The sequence below is a fragment of the Mustela nigripes genome, chromosome 8 (genome assembly GCF_022355385.1).
Source record: "Mustela nigripes isolate SB6536 chromosome 8, MUSNIG.SB6536, whole genome shotgun sequence".
In the NCBI taxonomy this organism is placed as follows: domain Eukaryota; kingdom Metazoa; phylum Chordata; class Mammalia; order Carnivora; family Mustelidae; genus Mustela; species Mustela nigripes.
In genome coordinates, this window is record NC_081564.1 from 42,659,817 (window position 1) to 42,680,625 (window position 20,809).

The 20,809-nt window shown below is 37.7% G+C and overlaps 1 protein-coding gene across 1 annotated transcript in view; it reads left to right on the forward strand.

Moving 5' to 3' along the window:
- The window catches only part of GREB1L (GREB1 like retinoic acid receptor coactivator), a 273,695-nt gene that overhangs the window by 146,642 nt on the left and 106,244 nt on the right, over positions 1–20,809 (forward strand). The window contains exons 7-9 of the mRNA XM_059409323.1: positions 3,277–3,453; positions 9,112–9,288; positions 12,202–12,324. Of these exons, the coding sequence (XP_059265306.1) occupies positions 3,277–3,453; positions 9,112–9,288; positions 12,202–12,324 (477 nt within the window). The remainder of the gene's footprint in view (positions 1–3,276; positions 3,454–9,111; positions 9,289–12,201; positions 12,325–20,809) is intronic.

Here is a 20,809-nt window from a genome sequence, read left to right on the forward strand (position 1 = left end):
TTATAATTCCAAGTATTGTGGATTACCTTTATAAATTCCTGGGAGTTTGATAACTACCTGTTGGGAGATGCTGGTCTTGAGATTCTCTATAGCTCTGATGTTCTAAAAAGTTCATAATTTAATTTGCAAATTTATATAAGTTGGTACAGATTCATCATTTCATCTAGTCCATTCTTTCTAATGTGGTGTGAGTCAAAGTTGTAGAAAGGTCGTATTGTTACTGCTTAGTGACAAAGACAGTTCCCCAAGCACCCTGTTTTCCATCCTTTGGGTGATCATGAACCTCTCATCGCTGAGTTTATCTATACATTTTGGGAAGATACATGATCTGCCTTTTGGAGCAAGTCATGATGAAGCCGCTATTTCTTTTTCTTTCTTTTTTTTTTTTTAAATAAAGATTTATTTATTTATTTATTTATTTATTTATTTATTTGATAGACAGAGGTCACAGTAGGCAGAGAGGCAGGCAGAGAGAGGGAAGGGGAAGCAGCTCCCTACTGAGCAGGCAGCTCGATGCCGGGCCTGATCCCAGGATTCTGGGATTGTGACCTGAGCCAAAGGCAGAGGCTTTAACCCACTGAGCCACCCAGGCACCCCGAAGGCGCTATTTCTTATGGGAAATGTGTTTCTAGGTTTACTGTCTACACAAATTAATAATTCCTTTGGTTAAAGAAATTAGTGCTTCTTTTAGGGCTTTAAAATGCCTCCTAGATGGACGCCTGGGTGGCTTAGTCAGGCATCTGCCTTCAGCTCAGGTCATGAATCCACGGTGCTGGGACTGAATTCTGTGTTGGGCTCCTTGCTCATTGGAGAGCCTGCTTCTCCCTCAGCCTCTCTCTCTCTCTCTCTGTCTCCCTCTGACAAACAAATAAATAAAATCTTTGAGAGAAAAATAAAATGCCTCCTAGATTTAAGATTTTAGAATTTGGGGGCGCCTGGGTGGCTCAGTGGGTTGGGCCGCTGCCTTCGGCTCAGGTCATGATCTCAGGGTCCTGGGATCGAGTCCCGCATCGGGCTCTCTGCTCAGCAGGGAGCCTGCTTCCTCCTCTCTCTCTGCCTGCCTCTCTGCCTATTTGTGATTTCTCTCTGTCAAATAAATAAATAAAATCTTTAAAAAAATAAATAAATAAATAAATAAAGATTTTAGAATTTGGTTATATGTCTATGTTCACCTCGCATGGTTTTAGATCTGGATTATAATTGTTCTTAGCTTTTCTTTTGCCAAGTTGAGTAGTATAATTTTGGTCTGTTTTTATATAGTAAACTTCCACGTCTGACATTCCTGACATTACCAAACCCATTATGTAACCTAAGACAAGTTCCCTAATCTTTCTGAGCCTCAATTTCTCCATCTTGGAAAAGAGTTAGTAGTTGTTGAGAGGATTAAATGAGATAATCTATGCAGTGGTTAGCACTATACCTGACTTACGTTAAATGCTCCGTATATTTTTCTGCCATCAATATCATCATCATCACCGTTTCCCCACTTTTAAACCTGTGAGTCCTGTCCCTGCAATGGATGAGGGCAGCAGAATTTTTTTTAGGGGTTTTATATATCCATAGTTTCCAAAAAAATGTTTGTAAACTAAATAAGTAATATGACTTACATGTACAAATGAATATTTTGCAAATACATAGATGATATTGTGAATAATAAAATATAGATTCACTCAGAATTGTTAAAGAATTCACAGTAACATTCTGCTATTGTTTTTCCTCAATTCACAAACACTAAAGTTAAATATGAAAGTTTTTAGTGTTAAAAAGTAAGATTGAAGTGGTTGAACCTCATTGTTTTATCATTTTAGCCCTTCTTGTGTTGACTTCTTCCGATTCCATTATGTCTGCTTTTGAGAATTGATGAGCCAAACCATATGTTTGGATGTTGTTTTCTTACTATTTCTCATATACTAACTGATGACATCCAATTGTTTGTTGGTTTTGGGTTAACATCATAATATGAATTGATACTGGAAGAATTTAGCATGGTTTATTCCCTACTTTGTTTTGGGCAATGATGATGATCTCCTCAGGTTTGTGTGTGGAGAGTTAGATGTCCATCCTTTATCTTCCACAACTCTGAAATAGTATTTATCATACTTTTGTTCACCCTCTTTGGTTGCAAGTGAAACCCAGCCCAACTGAGATTAGCCTTAGGTTGAATGAAGAAGATATTCAATGAATTCTTAAGCAAAATGTTTCACAGTCAAACCACAGGAAAGGCACATACACTGGGCTTCAGGGGCCCACATACTGCCAGAACATTCCGCCTCAACCTACTATCTGCTGACCATGCTGACAGACTTCTCTCACAAGGCAAGGAACTGAGCCACAGACCACACTAAGCCACACTCTGGCTCCATGTTCAGAATTATTAGAGAAAAGGCTTTGAATGGCCTAGTTTATGTCAGGTGCCCCTAACTAATCAACTATGGCCAACTATATGGGATATTGTAGTGACTAGCTCTAGTCAATCTAGAATATCACAATTCTCTAAGAGGAATCATATACTTAGAGTTCAGGGAGGTCTGATTATCTCCCAGAAGATATGAAATGGGTGCTTTGCAGCAGAAAATAGCTGCCCTCTGTAATATTGTTTTGTGTCTATTGGTTCCTTATATACTCCTTCAACTAACTGTAATGCAAACTCTTAGAGGAAGGTATGTTTGTTCAACTCTATCCCCCAGCCTAGGGCAGCATCTGTTGCAAATTATTTTTAAGAAATGATGAGCTAATGAATTAGTATGATACATTATGGTACACAAAGTGTTAGGTAAGGTTTTGTCACGTGTTGTCATGTTGTATCTCATGAAGATTGTCCTCACAGTTCTGGGTTCTAGTTCTGGCCGTTCATTTATGGGCCACTAAACTCAAAGGTACAGTCTCTTCCTGGGTGAAATGGAAAGCCTCCCTTTTCTATGACAGAAGTCACCATTTACAGAAGTGAACTTGCACTGAAAGTATAAAAATACTGTATTATGTGCACATAAAAATTACATTTTTCAAAGTTTCCTCTGTATATTTTTCATTTGCTTACTTGTGGATCAGAAAATACAAAGTCATCAATGTTGGCCAACCCTGTCAGAAATACAACCTTTTGTGTCTTTTCAGCTCCACTCAGAGGGGCACATGTGATTTGGCTTCTGGTTGGAGAATATGGACTTTACATTTAGTCCTTAATAGTGATTCCTATGGGTAAATTCACTGTCCAAATGGGTGATAAGAAGATAGAAACTTTCCAAACATTTCACTGTGTCCTCTTTTACTGGGTTTTAGGTTTTTGTCAAGCGGGAAAGGATTTGCGTTTGGTATCTCTGTGTATGGAACAAATCGACATCCCAGCAGGATTCCTCCTGGTGGGGGCCAAGTCTCCCAATCTTCCTGAGCACATCCTAGTGTGTGCTGTAGACAAGCGATTTCTACCAGATGATCATGGGAAAAATGCACTTTTAGGTGAGTATTCCTCACTTACCAAATTCTTCTAAGGTGAAGGAGTCCAATTACAAATTTATTTTTAAATTATCACAGAATTTTCTCTTTAAAAAGTCACAGAATTAATTGGGAATTCTATAGTTTAACTCAGGTATGAAACATCTTTTTCTTTTAGTAACTTCTCAAAAATTACCTTTTATTTTTTATTCATTCTCAAAACACCCACCTTGAAGAGACTTTTCTAAACCAGGCTTAAAGGATGGCGTTAGAGTTATCAAAAATTAATACTTTGGGGACATCTGGGTGATTCAGTCTGTTAAGTGTCTGCCTTTGGTTCAGGTCATGATCCCAAGGTCCTGGGATAGAGTCCCATGTCGGGCTCGCTGCTCAGTGGTGAGTCTCTTTCTCCCTTTGCCTCTGCCCCTCCCCCTGTTTGTGCTGTCTCTCTTTCATGCTCTCTCTCAAATAAATAAATATAAATATTTTTTAAAAGTTAGTACTTTGTTAAGCAAAGTAGGATTAATTCTTTATAGAGTCAATGATTTGGACCTGATGTCAAATCAACTCTCAGTTATTCAGCTGCGGATTATCCACTTTGTATCTTATTGCTAGTTTCTCCACACCACCCATTATTCCTAACTACACTTGATTGATGTGATTCTCATTTTATATTTAGCATGAGTTCAACCAAAGTAACTAAGTATAGGTGATATAAAATGTGTAACTCTATCTCAGAATTGTTTTATTCTCTGGTATTACTTTGAGTCTGTGCTTTTTGCATAATCTAGCTTCATGGGAAATGAACAGTGGATTTATTTTTAAATTAATATTAATGATTAAGAAGATAAGATGTCACATGAGGCTTGTTATTTTCTTTGCTGCTGTGCTTCTCTGGAGTTTCTTTTGTTTCTCAGAATTTCTCTAAGTATAGATGCAATCATATGCTTTTGGTGCAAATAACAATAAAAATGAAAAAGAGAGGAGGGCAAAGAATTCAAGAATTGTGTCAGTTCTTTTTTTTTTTTTTTTAAGATTTTTATTTACTTAATTCACTGACAGATCACAAGTAGGCAGAGAGGCAGGCAGAAAGAGAGAGAGAGGAGGAAGCGGGCTCCCCACTGAGCAGAGAGCCCGACATGGGGCTCGATCCCAGGACCCTGAGATCACGACCTGAGCTGAAGGCAGAGGCTTTAACCCACTGAGCCACCCAGGTGCCCCAAGAATTGTGTCAGTTCTAAGCTGTGCTTGTTTAGTTTGATGCATTTTTCCTAGTTATACGGTGTTATCGGACTTTTAGAAATATGTACATTAGTATCTTGAGTCAGAAAGTAACCTTGCCCATACTTTATAAAGGTTCCTTACATTATAATTTAAAGACTTCTCTTGGTGCATAGGAAAAGAAGCGATGCTTTCCATAAGGCTTTCATAAAAACATGTTAATTTTCTTTTCTTTTAGTGGTTTTGACCAGATGATTTAACATGGAAGTCTAATGGTTGTTTATACATTAGCAAAGAAGTTCCCAAGTCTTCAGTTGTTCACACATTTATCCAACACTATGTGTTCCAAATGTACTGTGTGACAAAATCATGCTAAGCTGTGATGTGGGGACACAAAAATGATAAGACACAGAACTAGTAACCCAGTTGGTTTGTGGTATAACAATTTTGGGAAACTTCCTTTTACCATTTTAAAAGCATCATAGCTTCAGGGAGCCTTGCTGGCTCATTTAGAAGAGCATGCAACTCTTGAACTCAGGCTTGTGTGTTTGAGCCCCATGTTGGGTGTAGAGATTACTAAAAATAAATAAACTTAAAAAATATACAAGCATCACAGTGTCATCAAATGGAATATTTAACATGTGGGTCTGACCACAAATAGAAAAATCACTCATGATGCCTTCTTGCTTAGTGATTCTTCATGACCAGAGGAATCCTCCTAGAATGTGTCATAGAAAGGATACAACAGGGCGCCTGGGTGGCTCAGTGGGTTAAGCCGCTGCCTTCGGCTCAGGTCATAATCTCAGGGTCCTGGGATCGAGTCCCGCATCGGGCTCTCTGCTCAGCAGGGAGCCTGCTTCCCTCTCTCTCTCTCTGCCTGCCTCTCTGCCTACTTGTGATCTCTGTCTGTCAAATAAATAAATAAAATCTTTAAAAAAAAAAAGGATACAACAAACATTAGCAGAATAATAGGTTTCATAATTATAGATAATCAGATGTATGAGATCAAAGACCATGAGTATTGGGAGTTGGAACCAAGGGTAAAATGCCGGGTTTACCACTTAGTACTTTCAGAACTGGGGCAGGCTTGTTATCCTCTTGAGGTCTCAGACTCTTCATCTGTAGAACGAGGCCAATGATGCCTACCTTGCAGGGTTATAAAGATTAAATAATGATGTTTATAAGGCACACATCCACCATAGTGCTGAGAACAGAACACTTGTTCTTTATATGGTAGTTATTCTGCAACTCTGTCATATTTACTCATACCCTTATAGAAATGGAACTTTGCTTACTTTCTCTAGCCTTGTGAATGGGCATAATTTTTTACTAACTACTTTCCAAATTGAAAGTATAGTGCAACACAAGGGTTGAAGCTGTCTCTTAGATAAGTATATTGTTGAGATTTTTATATATTCAGTGTCTGTTGTCTAAAAGTTAATATCCATCCAACATTCCTACTGATGATAAATTATTGCATTAAGATATAGTGGGAAAAAATGTTAAGCTTCAAATATACTTGCATCCCGGTGGATTCCAATATCAATTTGTCTGACTTTTTATATAAATTATACAGATTCAAAAGACCGTGGGGGAATCGATTAAATATATATTGATCCAGGGGCGCCTGGGTGGCTCACTCAGTTAAGCATCTGCCTTTGGCTCAGGTCACGATCTCACGGTTTTGGGATCGAGTTCTGCATCAGGCTCTCTGCTCAGCGAGGAGTCTACTTCGCCCTCTTACTCTCCCTCTCTCTCTCAAATAAAAGAAATAAAATCTTCAAAATATAGTGGCAGGTCATTCATGTGTCCCAAATCTACCATGCAATCGGAAGACTAAAAATGTAATTTGGCTGTAAGAAGCACAATTTTTTCTGACAATGACAACAAGAAATTTGAGCAGATAAAATCTCTCTTGAACCAAGGTTAATACTGAAACCATAGAGAGTTTTAAAAATGAGCTGTAGCATTCTATCTCTTTAATATTATTAATTCTCATCATTAATGTGCCACTTCGGTAACTGAAGATTGTCCAGTTACTTTGCTTTTCTTCCTCTCACGCTCTCTTGCTTTTCACCTCAGAGAACAGGCAAAAGAAAAGAGAAAAGAGAAAACCTCACCTTGGTAATTTGTTAATTCTAATTCTCACACTACATCATTTATGAACTATTTTCATCTATCCAATAGATATGCTTGGATCTTTCAGGGGGCACTGTCTTTAAGTATTTTTGCTAAATTGTTCTTAGATCATTTTACTGTGTTTGGGTGCTATATGTGCCTTGCAAACCAGGCAATTTTCCATCAAGGCCTGACAATCATATGACAATGTAAATTATATGGAGGCACTGATTTTATCTGCTTTGTTCCATGCTGAAAACCTGGTACCTGAGACAGTGTCTAGCACATGGTAGATAGAGTACAAGTATTTGTTGGATAGATACATGCATATCTGAAGAGATGGATAGTTCGATGGTTTGGGGACTTGGTGAACTAGGCAGCCATTGATAATTTTTTTTTTTTTGATCTCCAGCTCTAAAATATTAGATAGCCAAATACTCTCAAATGCAAACCATCTCTGAATATATTTTAAATAATTTATGAAGCTACATTAATGTTTATAACTCTATAAAGTCACCATAATAAACTAATTACATAGAGTTACTAATTTTATGTAACTGATCAGAAATTAGAACAATCTCTGTCCAGTTTCACACAAGATGCTCAATAAATATTGCTGAATAAATAATAATAAATTGGACTGCCATTTCTAAATGTTCAGACTTGATTGTCAGCATTCTGAGATTAGTACATTGTGAAATATTCTGTCTTTAATCCTGGTGGCCTTTCCCTTCTCTCCTTCTATATCTTTGTTAATTATGTGACCAGTTGTTTTGGGATTTAAAAAGAGTGTATCACTTCACCTAAATTTATTTTATTTTATTTTTTAAAGATTATTTATTTATCTGAGAGAGAGAGAGAGCACAATCAGGGGGAGGAACAGACAGAGAGCTGCTGAGTGGGGAGCCTGATGTGGGACTCGATCCCAGGATTCTGGGTTTATGACTGGAGCTGAAGGCAGATGCTTAACCAACTGAGCCACCAGGTGCTCCAGTAAATAAATCTATCTATCTATCTATTTATTTATTTATTAAAGATCTCATTTATTTATTTGACAGACAGAGATCACAAGTAGGCAGAGAGAGGGGAAGGGAAGCAGGCTCCCTGCTGAGCAGAGAGCCCAATGTGGGGCTCGATCCCAGGACCCTGGGATCATGACCTGAGCCGAAGGCAGACGCTTTAACCCACTGAGCCACCCAGGCGCCCCTCCAGTAAATTTATTTTACGTTAGTTATGTATATAGAAAGATACTGTATGTTTGGAGTTTGGGATGCCCTTTCCCATTTACACCTTTCTTGTCCTTGTTCACTACATGGCAGTAGGTATGTTGTGTCCTCATCAGTCAGAACCAGAAGAACTTTGGTTCTATGCAACTTTCCTCTGCATGTTAGGGGGTTGATTTCCAATTTAGCGAAGGATGGCCTCTCATCCTCTTAGCCTTCTCCATTTCTTCTTTCTGTGCCCCCTGCTCTAAGCAGGTCATTGAATGTTTTATTTTGTTTGAGTAATCTGAGTGAGAATTGTTTGGATAGTAGACCTAAAGTAATAATAAGCTGATTTGAGTACAGGGAAGTGAAGAAAGAGAAACTGGGACTCAGGGCATTCATATGAGAAAGTACAGCTCAGTCTCATAGAAACTGGAAAGTTGACAGTGCCTTGGTTCGCCCGTCTCTGTCCACACTTTCCTATCTGCAGACCAGCTTCCTCTTCATGGTTCTCAGTTTGTGTTCTCCCATCCCTTAGCTGTGTCAACACTGCTGGACATACCCCTAAACTGGGTTCTAATTTTATAAGACCTTATAAATCAGGGTATAGTACCATCTCACTGATTCTTTCTGTATTTATTTTAAAATTCCAGGAGAGTCTGTCCCAGACTTGGTCAGATATTAGCACAGTCTAATCAGCTGTGGCATTGAAGGCAAGTCCACATGGTACACAGGGTAGAGAACCAGGGCCAGCAGATTCTCTAAGAGGGATGGAAAAGGACATCTTTAGGACCAAACTTTTTTGGTCCTATGGAAAAGGAATAATGGACATCTCTAGGAAAAGGAATAAGGGACATCTCTAGGACCAAACTTTTTCATATTTTTATGTCAACCATACAAATTCTATCTCTTGATACTATCCATTCTGTTTCCTTAATCATTATCCTTTTAGGGCAGAAATTAAATTACTGTCAGTCTTTATAAATAAGTTTGCTTAAAAAAAAAACTTGGATTATTTTCCCCCTTGAAATTAAGAAATGATTGGGTCAAAAAGACTGAATATTTCTATACTTTTTATATGTAAAAATACTGTATCAACTTACAAGTCCAGCAGTAACTTTGATTTTCCTTCTTTCAGGGTTTTCTGGAAACTGTATCGGCTGTGGAGAAAGAGGATTTCGGTATTTCACGGAATTTTCCAACCATATTAACTTGAAGCTCACCACTCAGCCAAAGAAGCAGAAGCACTTAAAGTACTACCTAGTGAGAAGCTCCCAGGGTGTACTGTCGAAGGGACCTCTTATCTGCTGGAAAGGTAGCACCAACCTCTGGGAGAAGAAGGGAAGGGAAGGGAATGAGATGTTACGGTAATAACAAGTGGCTAGTACGCGGTTCAGGTAGAGAGAGAGATAAATATCCCAAGTTCAGAAGGCTATCCAAAGATGTAAATCTTTCTGACAGGTTATTTGACTAGCCTCCTCCTATCTTTTTAAAAGATTTTATTTATTTATTTGACAGATCACAAGTAGGCAGAGAGGTAGTTGGGGCCGGGGGTGGGGGGAGGCACAGGCGGTGGAGGGGGTGGGGAAGCAGGCTCCCTGCTGAGCAGAGAGCCTGATGTGGGGCTCGATCCCAAGACCCTGGGATCATGACCTGAGCCAAAGGCAGAGGATTTAACCCACTGAACCACCCAGAAGCTTCTCCTATTTTTAATAGAGACTATCTGGGTTTTAAAAAGTGCACGTCTCTTGGTCTCTGGGGAGGGTAGAGGGCTGGCAGACTCTTTCCAGCTCTTCTGGCATTTAGAGAAGATCTCAAATTGTCATTTTCCTGGTTAGATGCTCTTTCTACTTTATTTAAGTTCTTTGGTAATGCTCATGAGTTATATAGTTTTCTATTTTCATTAGAACTACATATACTTTAGGGGCACCTGGGTGGCTCAGTGGGTTAAAGCCTCTGCCTTTGGCAAAGGTCATGATCCCAGGGTCTTGGGATCGAGCCCCACATCAGGCTCTCTGCTCAGCAGGGAGCCTGCTTCCCCCTCTCTCTCTGCCTGCCTCTCTGCCTACTTGTGATCTCTGTCTGTGGAAAAAAAAAAAAAGAACTATGTATACTTTAGAACAAATAATGCTTTCTTCACAATACCTGGGGAAATGCACTATTAAGTGGGTGGAGTTTTATTTTTTTTAAGTTAAGAAGAACTTAACTTATTTATAGAACTGAATCCAGTTGAAGTCTCACATCTTCAGGCGATTGATAGGATTTGCCACAAATTTTATTATTCTAATGAAATGGAATATCTGATCTTTGTTTTTGAACAGTTACTTAGGTATTGAGATTTTTAATTATTACTATTATTAAAGGTGATATAATAATTGTCTTTAATGTTTCCATTTGTTGTCTGTGTAAGATTTTGACCTAACCATGAGAAATACCATAACGAATCCAAATTATAACTGCAGATTTTCCTCTAAGTCTTCCACTGTAATTACTCTTGGTTGCATTTGAAATGACATTAAATAAGTCCTTAGGAAATGGCTGCATGTTCCAAGACAGATGCAGTAATCCTTTTGAAGTCTTACATTTAAAAAAAAAATTTAAAGATTTTATTTATTCTTTATAGTTTTTTAAAAAGATTTATTTATTTATTTAATGTGTGAGCAGGATAGAGGCAGGGGGAAGGCAGAGGAGCAGAGGGAGAGGCAGAGGGAGAGATGCTGACTCCCCGCTAAGCACAGAGCCAATTTGGGGCTCAATCCCACAATCCTGAGGTCATGACCTAAACTAAAATCAAGAGTTGGACACTTAACCTCCTGAGCCACCCTGGTACCCTTAAAAGATTTTATTTTTAAGTAATCTCTGCACCCAATATGAGGCTTGTACACACAACCCTGAGATCAAGAGTCACATGTTCGGGTGCCTGGGTGGCTCAGTGGGTTAAACCGCTGCCTTCGGCTCAGGTCATGATCTCAGGGTCCTGGGATCGAGCCCCCGCATCAGGCTCTCTGCTCAGCAGGGAGCCTGCTTCCCTCTTTCTCTCTCTCTGCCTGCCTCTCCGTCTACTTGTGATCTCTCTCTGTCAAATAAATAAATAAAATCTTTAAAAAAAAAAAAGAGTCACATGCTCTACCAACCGAGCCAGCCAGGGATCCGAGGCCTCATATTTATATCAGTTGTAACTTTAGAAGTAGAATTGTGTATGCATGTATATATACAGATATGCAGACATATATTATCAATATAAATTTATGCATATATTATACATAATGTGGCGATATCCTTTCAGGCCAAAGTACCGTAGCTCTTCAAGGAAGTTCTGAGCAATGAAGGTTATGGGAAACTGCTACCAGCCTTTGCACATATCTGATAAACTTAGAAACTCTCTAAAGGACCCTCTATATGCAAACTGTCATTTGCAACCATTTATATTTCTTTTTCACATGCTACCTTTGAAGTCTAATACATTATAACATGTAGTATAATTTAGTTGGAAGCTACAGCCCCATGGGGTATCATAGTATTTGTTATCAAGCTCAGTTCAAAATATTATTAAAGCATTATAGGAGAGCTTTATTAATACTGGCTTACCTAAAATGAAGCTTGGTATTACATGATCAGAGATATCCTTGAGTATTATATATCTATTTCCTTTAATAAAAACTAAGAATGTTAAGAATTTGAGCATTTGAAATTTTTCTCTTCTACCTATACATTTTTCTTTGGTTCAGTTTTTGGACATAAAGTCAAGGTGAGAATGTCGAAAGCAGCCTCCATGGAGTCTAGGTTCCTGTTGCACACTTAAATCCATCCTAATAGGAGGTTAACTGACACTTGAAAGCTTATTGGAGATTTTATTTACACACACACACACACACACATACATATACCCATCCAATATTTTAGCCTCAGTCTTATCCATAAAACATGCATGATTACATTGGTTATGAGTAATTCTTCTCCTGGTAACTAATCTGTGAAGAACAAAAGTCTCATCTTTTTTTCTTTGTCCTTCTAAACATGACATGTGGCCTTAGGAAGACAAACTGAATTCACCCTCTTGAACATTCTGTTGGAATCAGAATTTGAGGAAGGAGCATCTCTGATAAGGAATGTGGTTGCCCCTTAAGGAGCCGCGGTTTATTTTATAGATTATATAGATTGCCTTTCTATTACCTGTTTTAACAGAGGGCTGGTCTCCCCCCATAATGTGATTCTTACTCCTTCCCAGAATGTAGAAGCCGACAATCCTCTGCTACTTGCCACTCTATGAAACCAAACTCTTCAGTATCGTCAACTGTGACTCCGGAAAATGGCACAACCAATGGATACAAATCAGGATTCATTCAGACAGGTATGGGATGTTTTCTTTTGGAATTTCAAGCAGCAGATGTGTATTCAGTGATGCATTTAAAACTTACTGTGGACTGGTTTGAATAGAAATATTTTTAAATGGAGGTATTACCCGAGTTACTATTAGAGTAAGAAATTAGGTCAAACATCGAACCTGTCTCTAGAAGAGCTGGACAGTGGGCAATAGGTAGAAATCCAGACATGAGAAAAGTCTGTGTCATAGCTATCAGGTGGCATATACTGGGGACATAACTTAGGAAGATGCAAGTTCCAGGGTAGGGCTCCAAACTAAGCCTACAGAACATTACAGGGTATATGGCACCCACCAGGATACTAAGTAAGGTCCCAAGGCAGGACTAAGGATCGCAATGGAAGAATCCAGGATCAAGTTTCTAGTGGTTCAAGATAGAGGCTTGGTTACAAGTAACCAGATAAAATTTTAGTGCCTGAAGCTGGGTTACAGTATCAGAGCAGCATCAGCAGAACAGCCACTCTGACACTGAGCAGGTAAGTTTCTAGTCTAAGGCTTCTGAAAATTCCTCCAGTGTAGAGGACAGCACTGGCCCAGGCCCTGAGGGCAGGATAAGTCTCCAGGTGGGACTGGATGTTTCCAGGTGGCTGAAGGGCTGGAGGGCTGTAACTGAAAAGATCACTGCAGATAGTATTTGAGAAAATTATTTAGAACCAGTCTAGGTTATATCTTAGGCAAGAAGAAAGTATTTTAAAAGAATCTGTGAATTGTCTTTCAGTTCACTTGTTTTTGGTAAAGTACCCATTTTACTCATCTGATATGCAGTCTTTACAATGTATGTGCTTTGCCAGTGTCCTCTCAACAAGTTGAAAAAGGCTGTCTTCATCCATTTCACTACTTAGCATTCCTCTTTCAGATTCATGTGGAATTCTGATGAGCTGGCAAATTGTTTCTGCTTGCTTTTAAGAAGTACATAGTTATTAGAAGATGTTAGCAATGGTAGCTATGATAGGAAGGCTAACTTTATCTGGGGCTCTTCTTACTCTGTGGCTGCACTCAGCTAAGTCTACTTCATCCAGATTGTAAAAGGCTGATTTTTAAATTGTCTGAGAGATTTAGATAGAGGCTAAAGAGGAGAGAGCGTATCTCTTCAGAATGAAAGAATATTGTGCTACTAGGTATTCAAGAAAGAAAATGTTGGCACATGGCTCTTGGCATTGAAACATTAATTAGCTTTCATTACAATTGCATTTCATTATAATAATGATAAACCTGTATGTCTCTCCTAGAATTTTATTGTAGTAATTTGGTTGATTTCCTTGTATATTTTCTTCCATTAGACCATGGGCCTAGGGAAATGTGATTTTAAAACTATAGTATTTAAAAAGTGAATATTTACTTTATTACAACAAAAACATATGAAACATTTGTTGTGTTCTAAAACCCTTGTCAGATGCTGGAAGGTAAGGTTCTAACACTCAACCAATGGCTCCAGTGATTTAAAAACCACTCACATGGGGGATAAAAGCACAATAAAACATGTTACTTTTCCTAAAAGGGACAGTTAGATATATAAATAACCAGATGTACCTGAAAATAATGAAAATATATTAAAATGTTAACAAGCAGTAATGCAGTTTTAATTATATTAGAAAATATATTTTGAAAACAAATATTGCTCTGAAATAGAGGAAATCAAGATTCAGGCTTTCGCAAAGACTCTATCAATTGCCGTGAAAAGACACAGGTAGAGCACTGACTAACTCACAGTGAACACAGGTGGCCAAGATCAATGCCCATATTCTTGTGTATCCCTTGTAGAGGTGAAAGTGATTATTTCACTATGAAATAAGCTATTAACAATTTTTAAGTGCAAGTGCCCAGGTGGCTCAGTTGGGTAAGTGTTTTCCTTCGGTTCAGGTCTTGATCCCAGGGTCCTGGGATCGAGTCCCACTCCCTGTGGAACAGGGAATCTGCTTCTCCCTCTGCCCCTCCTCCTTGCTCGTGCACCCACTCTCTCTCTCTTTCTTTCTCAAAAATAAATAAATAAAGTCTTTAAAACAACAACAACACAGGAACATCTGGGTAGCTCAGCTTGTTAAGAGTCTACCTTCAGCTCAGGTCCTGATCCCAGGGTCCTGGGATCTAGACCCACACTGGGCTCCTTGCTCAGCAGGGAGTCTGCTTCTTCCTCTTCCTCTTCCTGCTGCTCCCCCTGCTTGTGCTCTCTCTCTCTCTTTCTGTCAAATATATAAATAAATAATTTTAAAAATTTAATTTTTTAAAATTAAAATTAAATTTTAAAAAATTAGAAATTTAAATTATTTTAAAAATAAGACCATTTTAAGTGCAATCCATAGAATTTAATAGAAGTACCTTTTTCTAATGGAAATTAATTTTCTAATTAAAAAAATTTTTTTTATTATGTTGAGTTAGCCAACAATAGTACATCATTAGTTTTTGAGGTAGTGTTCCACAATTCATTATTTGTATGTAACACCCAGTGCTCAATATAACATGGGTGATGGATATTAAAGAAGGCATGTGTTCTGAAGAAAGTACCTTTAAAGTGAGGCTTTGTATCTAAAACTTTCCTCTTGATGAATTATGTTGATGAGTCTTCAACAATAATTTCTTTCTTCCTACACATGCTGAAAGTAACAGGCTTTAAAATTTCATGTTACTCTTATGAAATCATTGCAAACATTGGAGTATGCAGTATCTCCCGAGTTGGTAAAGATTCTTCCTTTTATAGAAGACAGTCTGCAGTCAGTGTCTTCCTATAATCAACATTTCTTAGCCTGAAATATAGGTAGACACATTGTATAGTATTTGAAGAAGGGACTAATTTACTATTTACACAGCTTTGTCTTGAATTCTACCAGCCAAGCTCTGGATTTTCTGTTCTGGTTAGCTTGCCACTTATCCCTAGCATATTGTTTTCAACATATTTATGTCACTGATAATTCAAATTTTAGTTAACAATACCAGTAAAATAGTTTATCATTTTGACTGAAGGTGGCTGTACAGTTACCTACCTACACTGTGCTCACATGCCATGTACAAACACACATGTATGTACATGTATTATGTTATATCAGGACAAGAATTCAGGAATCAATTAAAAAAATTTTTCCCTAACCAAAGATCTTGAATTTCTCTTTCCTGTTTTCTTCTGAAAGTTTTATTGTTTCATCTCTTATATTAAAGCCTATGAGCCATTTTGAGTTAATTTCTGTGTATGGTATGAAATGACCATCTAAGTTCATCTTTTTTTGCATGTGGATATTCAGTTATTCCTGCACCATCTTTGAACTATCTTTTTGTTAGTGAATTGCATGTGTCCAAAATAAGTTGACTGTAGGAGTGCCTGGGTAGCTCAGTCAGATAAATGTCCAACTCTTGGTTTTGGCTCCAGTCATGATCTTGCGGCTGTGGGATCGAGCCCTACATCCGACTCTGTACTCAGTGCAAAGTCTGCTTCAGATTCTCTCTCTCTCTCTCTCTCTCACTCTCTGTCAAATAAATAGATAAAATATTTTAAAAATCAATTGACTGTAAATATAAGGATTTATTTCTGGAAAAATGGATACAATGGATAAAATTCAGGATTTTTACAGTTAAAAAGGTAACATTAAGGAAATAAAAGGACAAGTAACAGAATGGGAAAAAATGTGTGAATCATATTTAATATAAAGACTTTGTATCCAGAATTTACAAAGAACTCTTAGAACCCAGTAATAAGATGACAATACAGTCGAAACATGGACAAAAGGTTTGGAATAGACACTTCTTCAAAGAATATGTACAAATGGCTAATAAGCACATGAACAGATGTTCAACATCGTTAGTCATTAGGGAAATGTAAATCAAAGCCACAATGAATACCACTTCATACCCACTAGAATGACTATAATCAAGAAGACAGATGACAGTAAGAGTCTGTGGATGTGGGGGAATTGGAACCTTCATACATTGCTGGTAGGAACACAAAATGTGGCAGCTGCTTTGGAATATATTTTGGCAGATTCTCAAAAGGTGAATATAAACTACTATATAACCCCTCAATTCCACCTGAGTATCTAAGAGAAGTGACGACATGTCATCAAAAAAAGTTGCATATAAATGTTCATAGCAACATTATTGGCCATAGCTGAAATTTGAAAAATACCAAATGTCAATCAGCGCATGAATGGATAGACAAAAATGTGACATATCCATCTAATTATGGAATACTGTTAGGCAATAATAAAGAACAAACTACTGACACATCCTAAATCATGGAAGAACCTCAAAAACACTATCTAAATTAAAGAAACCAGACAAAAGAGATCATACACTCTAAGATTTTGCTTATACGAAATATCCTGAAAAGGCAAACTTATAGACAAAAGAAATAATTAATGGTTGCCTAGGCCAGGGGGTAGGAATGGAAAATAACTGAAAATGGGCATTTGGGTTCTTATGGGGATGATGAAAATGTTCTAAAACTGATTTATGATGGTGGTTGTGCCATTTGGTAAGTTGCTAAAAATCATTGATGTATACAATTGAGATGGGTAAATTTTATGATATGTGAATATACCTAAATAAATACAGGGGAAAAAAGATTAAATAGAGAAAGAAGGAACCCTTTGGTTTTTGTTCTATTTCTATTTCATTTTTTAAAAAGATTTTATTTATTTATTTGACACAGAGAGAGAGAGAGAGAGACAGTGAGAGAGGGAACACAAACAAGCAGGGGAATGGGAGAGGGAGAAGCAGGCTTTCCACTTAGCAGGAAGCCCAATGCGGGGCTCAATCCCAGGACCCTGGGATCATGACCTGAGCCAAAGGCAAACACTTTATGACTGAGCCACCCAGGCGCCCCACCTATTTCTGTTTCTTATTCAGTGTGAAACACTCTAATTTATTGACAGTTTACTATGACATGGTAAATAGCACATGGCTTGGAGTCAAAGTCCTGGTATTCAAATATTACTTCTGAATATATTCACTGGTACTTGGGACAAGTCACTTCTATGCCTTGCTTTCCTCATTTGATAAACCAAAAATAACACCTATTTTGCAACTAAGGATTAACTCAGCCTTGCTACCATACTTCTATTTATGTGACATTCCTCCCAATTATAATTGTTCACTGTCTGTATTTCTTTTAGATACTAGAAGCTCTACTATATTCACTTGTTTATTCCTGTACCCCTAGTATTGGCAAATACCTGAAAATAGATATTACTTATATTCCATTTTATTCAAATTTTAAAGTTAGCATTTGGGGGAATTATTAATTTCCTGGTGTGTACAGTTTTTCCAAATGAAGCTGATATGCTCATCTACCATTAGGAGGAAACATGTTTTTATGCCCTAGTCTATATGGCAGGATAGGGATGACCACCTAAGTTCTGCCCTTATGTCTAACAGGATAATTTTTAAGAACACTATCAGGCAGGGCCACTTTATGGGCCCTGGGCATATTTGCCTAGGTGGGCCCTTTCCCTCTAGAAAAGTACTTAAAAATATGTTTTGTGACAGTGTTGGTATAAAAATGACTAGTTAGTATTATATGTTAAAGTACTTTCTTCAACCCAAAGTTCATTGTTTTCTTCTGATTATAAAATAAATTAAAACATTTTCATGAGCCCCTAAAAGTATTATGGACCCAAGGCACTGTGCCTTCAATGCCTAATGAGGAAGTTGGCCCTGTTATTGGAGACAGAGGTATTGTCCACGAAATGGGCTTTTCTTTTCTGTGAGTCATGGTAGGCCCAAAGAAACATAAGCACTATCTTAATCTTGTATATTAAAGAACTAAGAACAGTAACAAATGAAAGGACTTTCCCTGTAATGAATCAAGCTCATGAACCTTTACTAATAACGGCAGAGTGTACCTGGCCCAGGAGTAAACACAGAACCGCAGAACAGAGTAGAAAGTCCAAAAAGCTGATTCATATGACATCTGGGTATTTCATATGTAACAGGGGTGACCTGAAGATCAGTGGGACCTTTTCTTTCAAATAAATGATGCTCAGAAATTACATATCCTATGTGGAAAAAAATAAAACTGGACCCCTATTCCACACTGTATACAAAATCAATTCCAGGCAGTTGGAAGATCTAAATATGAAAAGCAAAACTAACAAACTTTTAGAAGATATCTTGGGTATTGCAGATATCTTAAAAGTGGAGACAGAAAGTGCTGCACATAAAGAAAAAGACTATTTCACTACACTTAAATAATACCTTCTGATTGTTAAAAGGCACTATGAAGAAAGTGAAAAATCATTTTTCAAGTCACAAACTAGGAGAAGTCGTGTAACACATAAAACTGACAAAGGATGAGTACAAAGAACATAGAATGAGTCAATAAAAATGCCACATTAACATAAAAAAATGAGCAAGGACCTCACAAAAGACAAAATACGAGGGGCCAAAAATTACAGGAAAAGATGATTAACCACTTTGGTTATTGGGGATGTTACTTTAAAAATACAATTTTCACTAATTGTGTTAGCCACAACATTTCATTTTAAGTGATAATATACAGTGCTAACAAGGGTATGTTAAGACTGACACTTTCAGCTAGGCTGGTAAAGGTGAAGAGTGGTACAATCTTTTAAGAAAGCTATTTGGTAATATGCAACAATAACATTAAATATCTTTTTATCCTTTACTCTAGTAATCTCACTTTAGGGGATTAGCCAAGAAAATAACCTAAAAGGAAAGTCAAGATAGTCACTGAAATTATTCTTTGTATTAACTAAAAAAGGAGAAGTTACATTAGTATCGAAACAACTGAATAAATCATAGCATGCTTACATGACAAATATGTTTAAAAGAAAGATAATTATAGCACTATGCAGCCACATATAATGTAATTCTATTAAGTAAAAAAAGTAATGGGGGCAGGGGCGCCTGGGTGGCTCAGTGGGTTAAGTCACTGCCTTTGGCTCAGGTCATGATCCCAGGGTTCTGGGATTGAGTCCCACATCGGGCTCTCTGCTTCGACAGCCTGCTTCCCCCTCTCTCTCTCTGCCTGCCTCTCTGCCTACTAGTGCTGTCTGTCAAATTGAAAAAAAAATTTTTTAATTAAAAAAAATTTTTAAATACAATGAGATACCATTGTACACACACCAAATTGGCAATAAGTTGAAGTATAACAGTAGTAAATGTTGTCAAAGATTTCAAGCATCAAGAACACCACTGGTCGTAGGAGTGGTAATTAATGCCACCACCTAGCAAAGAATTTGCAACACGTAGCCAAGTAGAAAACGTGCATATCCTGTTTCAGCTATTCTACTCCGCAACGTCTTACACGTGTGCAACAAGAGATATATATACGAGGCGGTTCATAGCATGTTCTTCACAATTGGCTCAAGATGGACACAACTCAGTGTTCATCCACAATAGAACAGGTGATACATTTATATAGAGAGATCATTTTGCAATGAGTGTGAACAAACAATACTTACACGCAGCACAGTAGAAGAATCTTACACACATCATATTGAGTCAAAAAACCACTTACAAAAGAACTCATCCATTATGATTTCACTTTTATTATGTTCAAAACCAGGCAAAACTAAATCATTTTAGGAATACGGGGCACCTGGGTGGCTCAGTCGGTTAAGCGTCCACCTTTGCTAGCTGCCTTGCTTACATAGTTTTCTTATTTTGTTTCCATCCCCCTCCTCTCTCTACCAGTAAAACTTCATGGTCCCTGGTCACAGCCATTTAGAAAGCATTTTTCATTAGAATGCATTATGTTATTGTCCCTAAAATGTAGCTATGTTTGTCTCTTTCCTCTTTAGATTTGTCTTTCTTTAGCTGCTAAAGTTCCTTGAGGTCAGTATAATCAAAAGTTCCTCTGGTAGGTTTTTCTACACTTACTAGTTCCTTTTAAATTTTCAAGTTAATGCTTTGCTGAAACACAATCTGCTTTTTCCAAATGTGGTGGGAACACTTTAGCTGGCAGATTTGCCCACTCCCAATCACACATAGAGAATGTAGGCTCTTTTTTTGGCAGAGGTTATAGCTTTGCCTTCTCCTAAATTCTACCCCTAGAGCCTAGCACAGTACCGGGCCTGCTGAAAAGGCTCTGTAAACATTTGGTGAATGAATGCAGGAGAGGGAGCGGAAAGAAAACCAATGATCTTACCCCTCCAAGACAGGGTCACGAATATGTTTTTGAGACCTCTCTTCCTCCCCTACAGAAGAAAGAAATGCCCCTATTTGGCAAGTCTAAGGAATACGGCCCACTTTGTAGAAATGAAGAAACTAAGGAATAATAATAAAAAGTAATTTTCACTAATTGTGTTAGCCACACATTTCATTTTAAGTGATAATATACAGTGCTAACAGGGGTCTGTTAAGACTGACACTTTCAGCTAGGCTGGTAAAGGTGAAGAGTGGTACAATCTTTTAAGAAAGCTATTTGGTAATATGCAACAATAACATTAAATATCTTTTTATCCTTTACTCTAGTAATCTCACTTTAGGGGATTAGCCAAGAAAATAA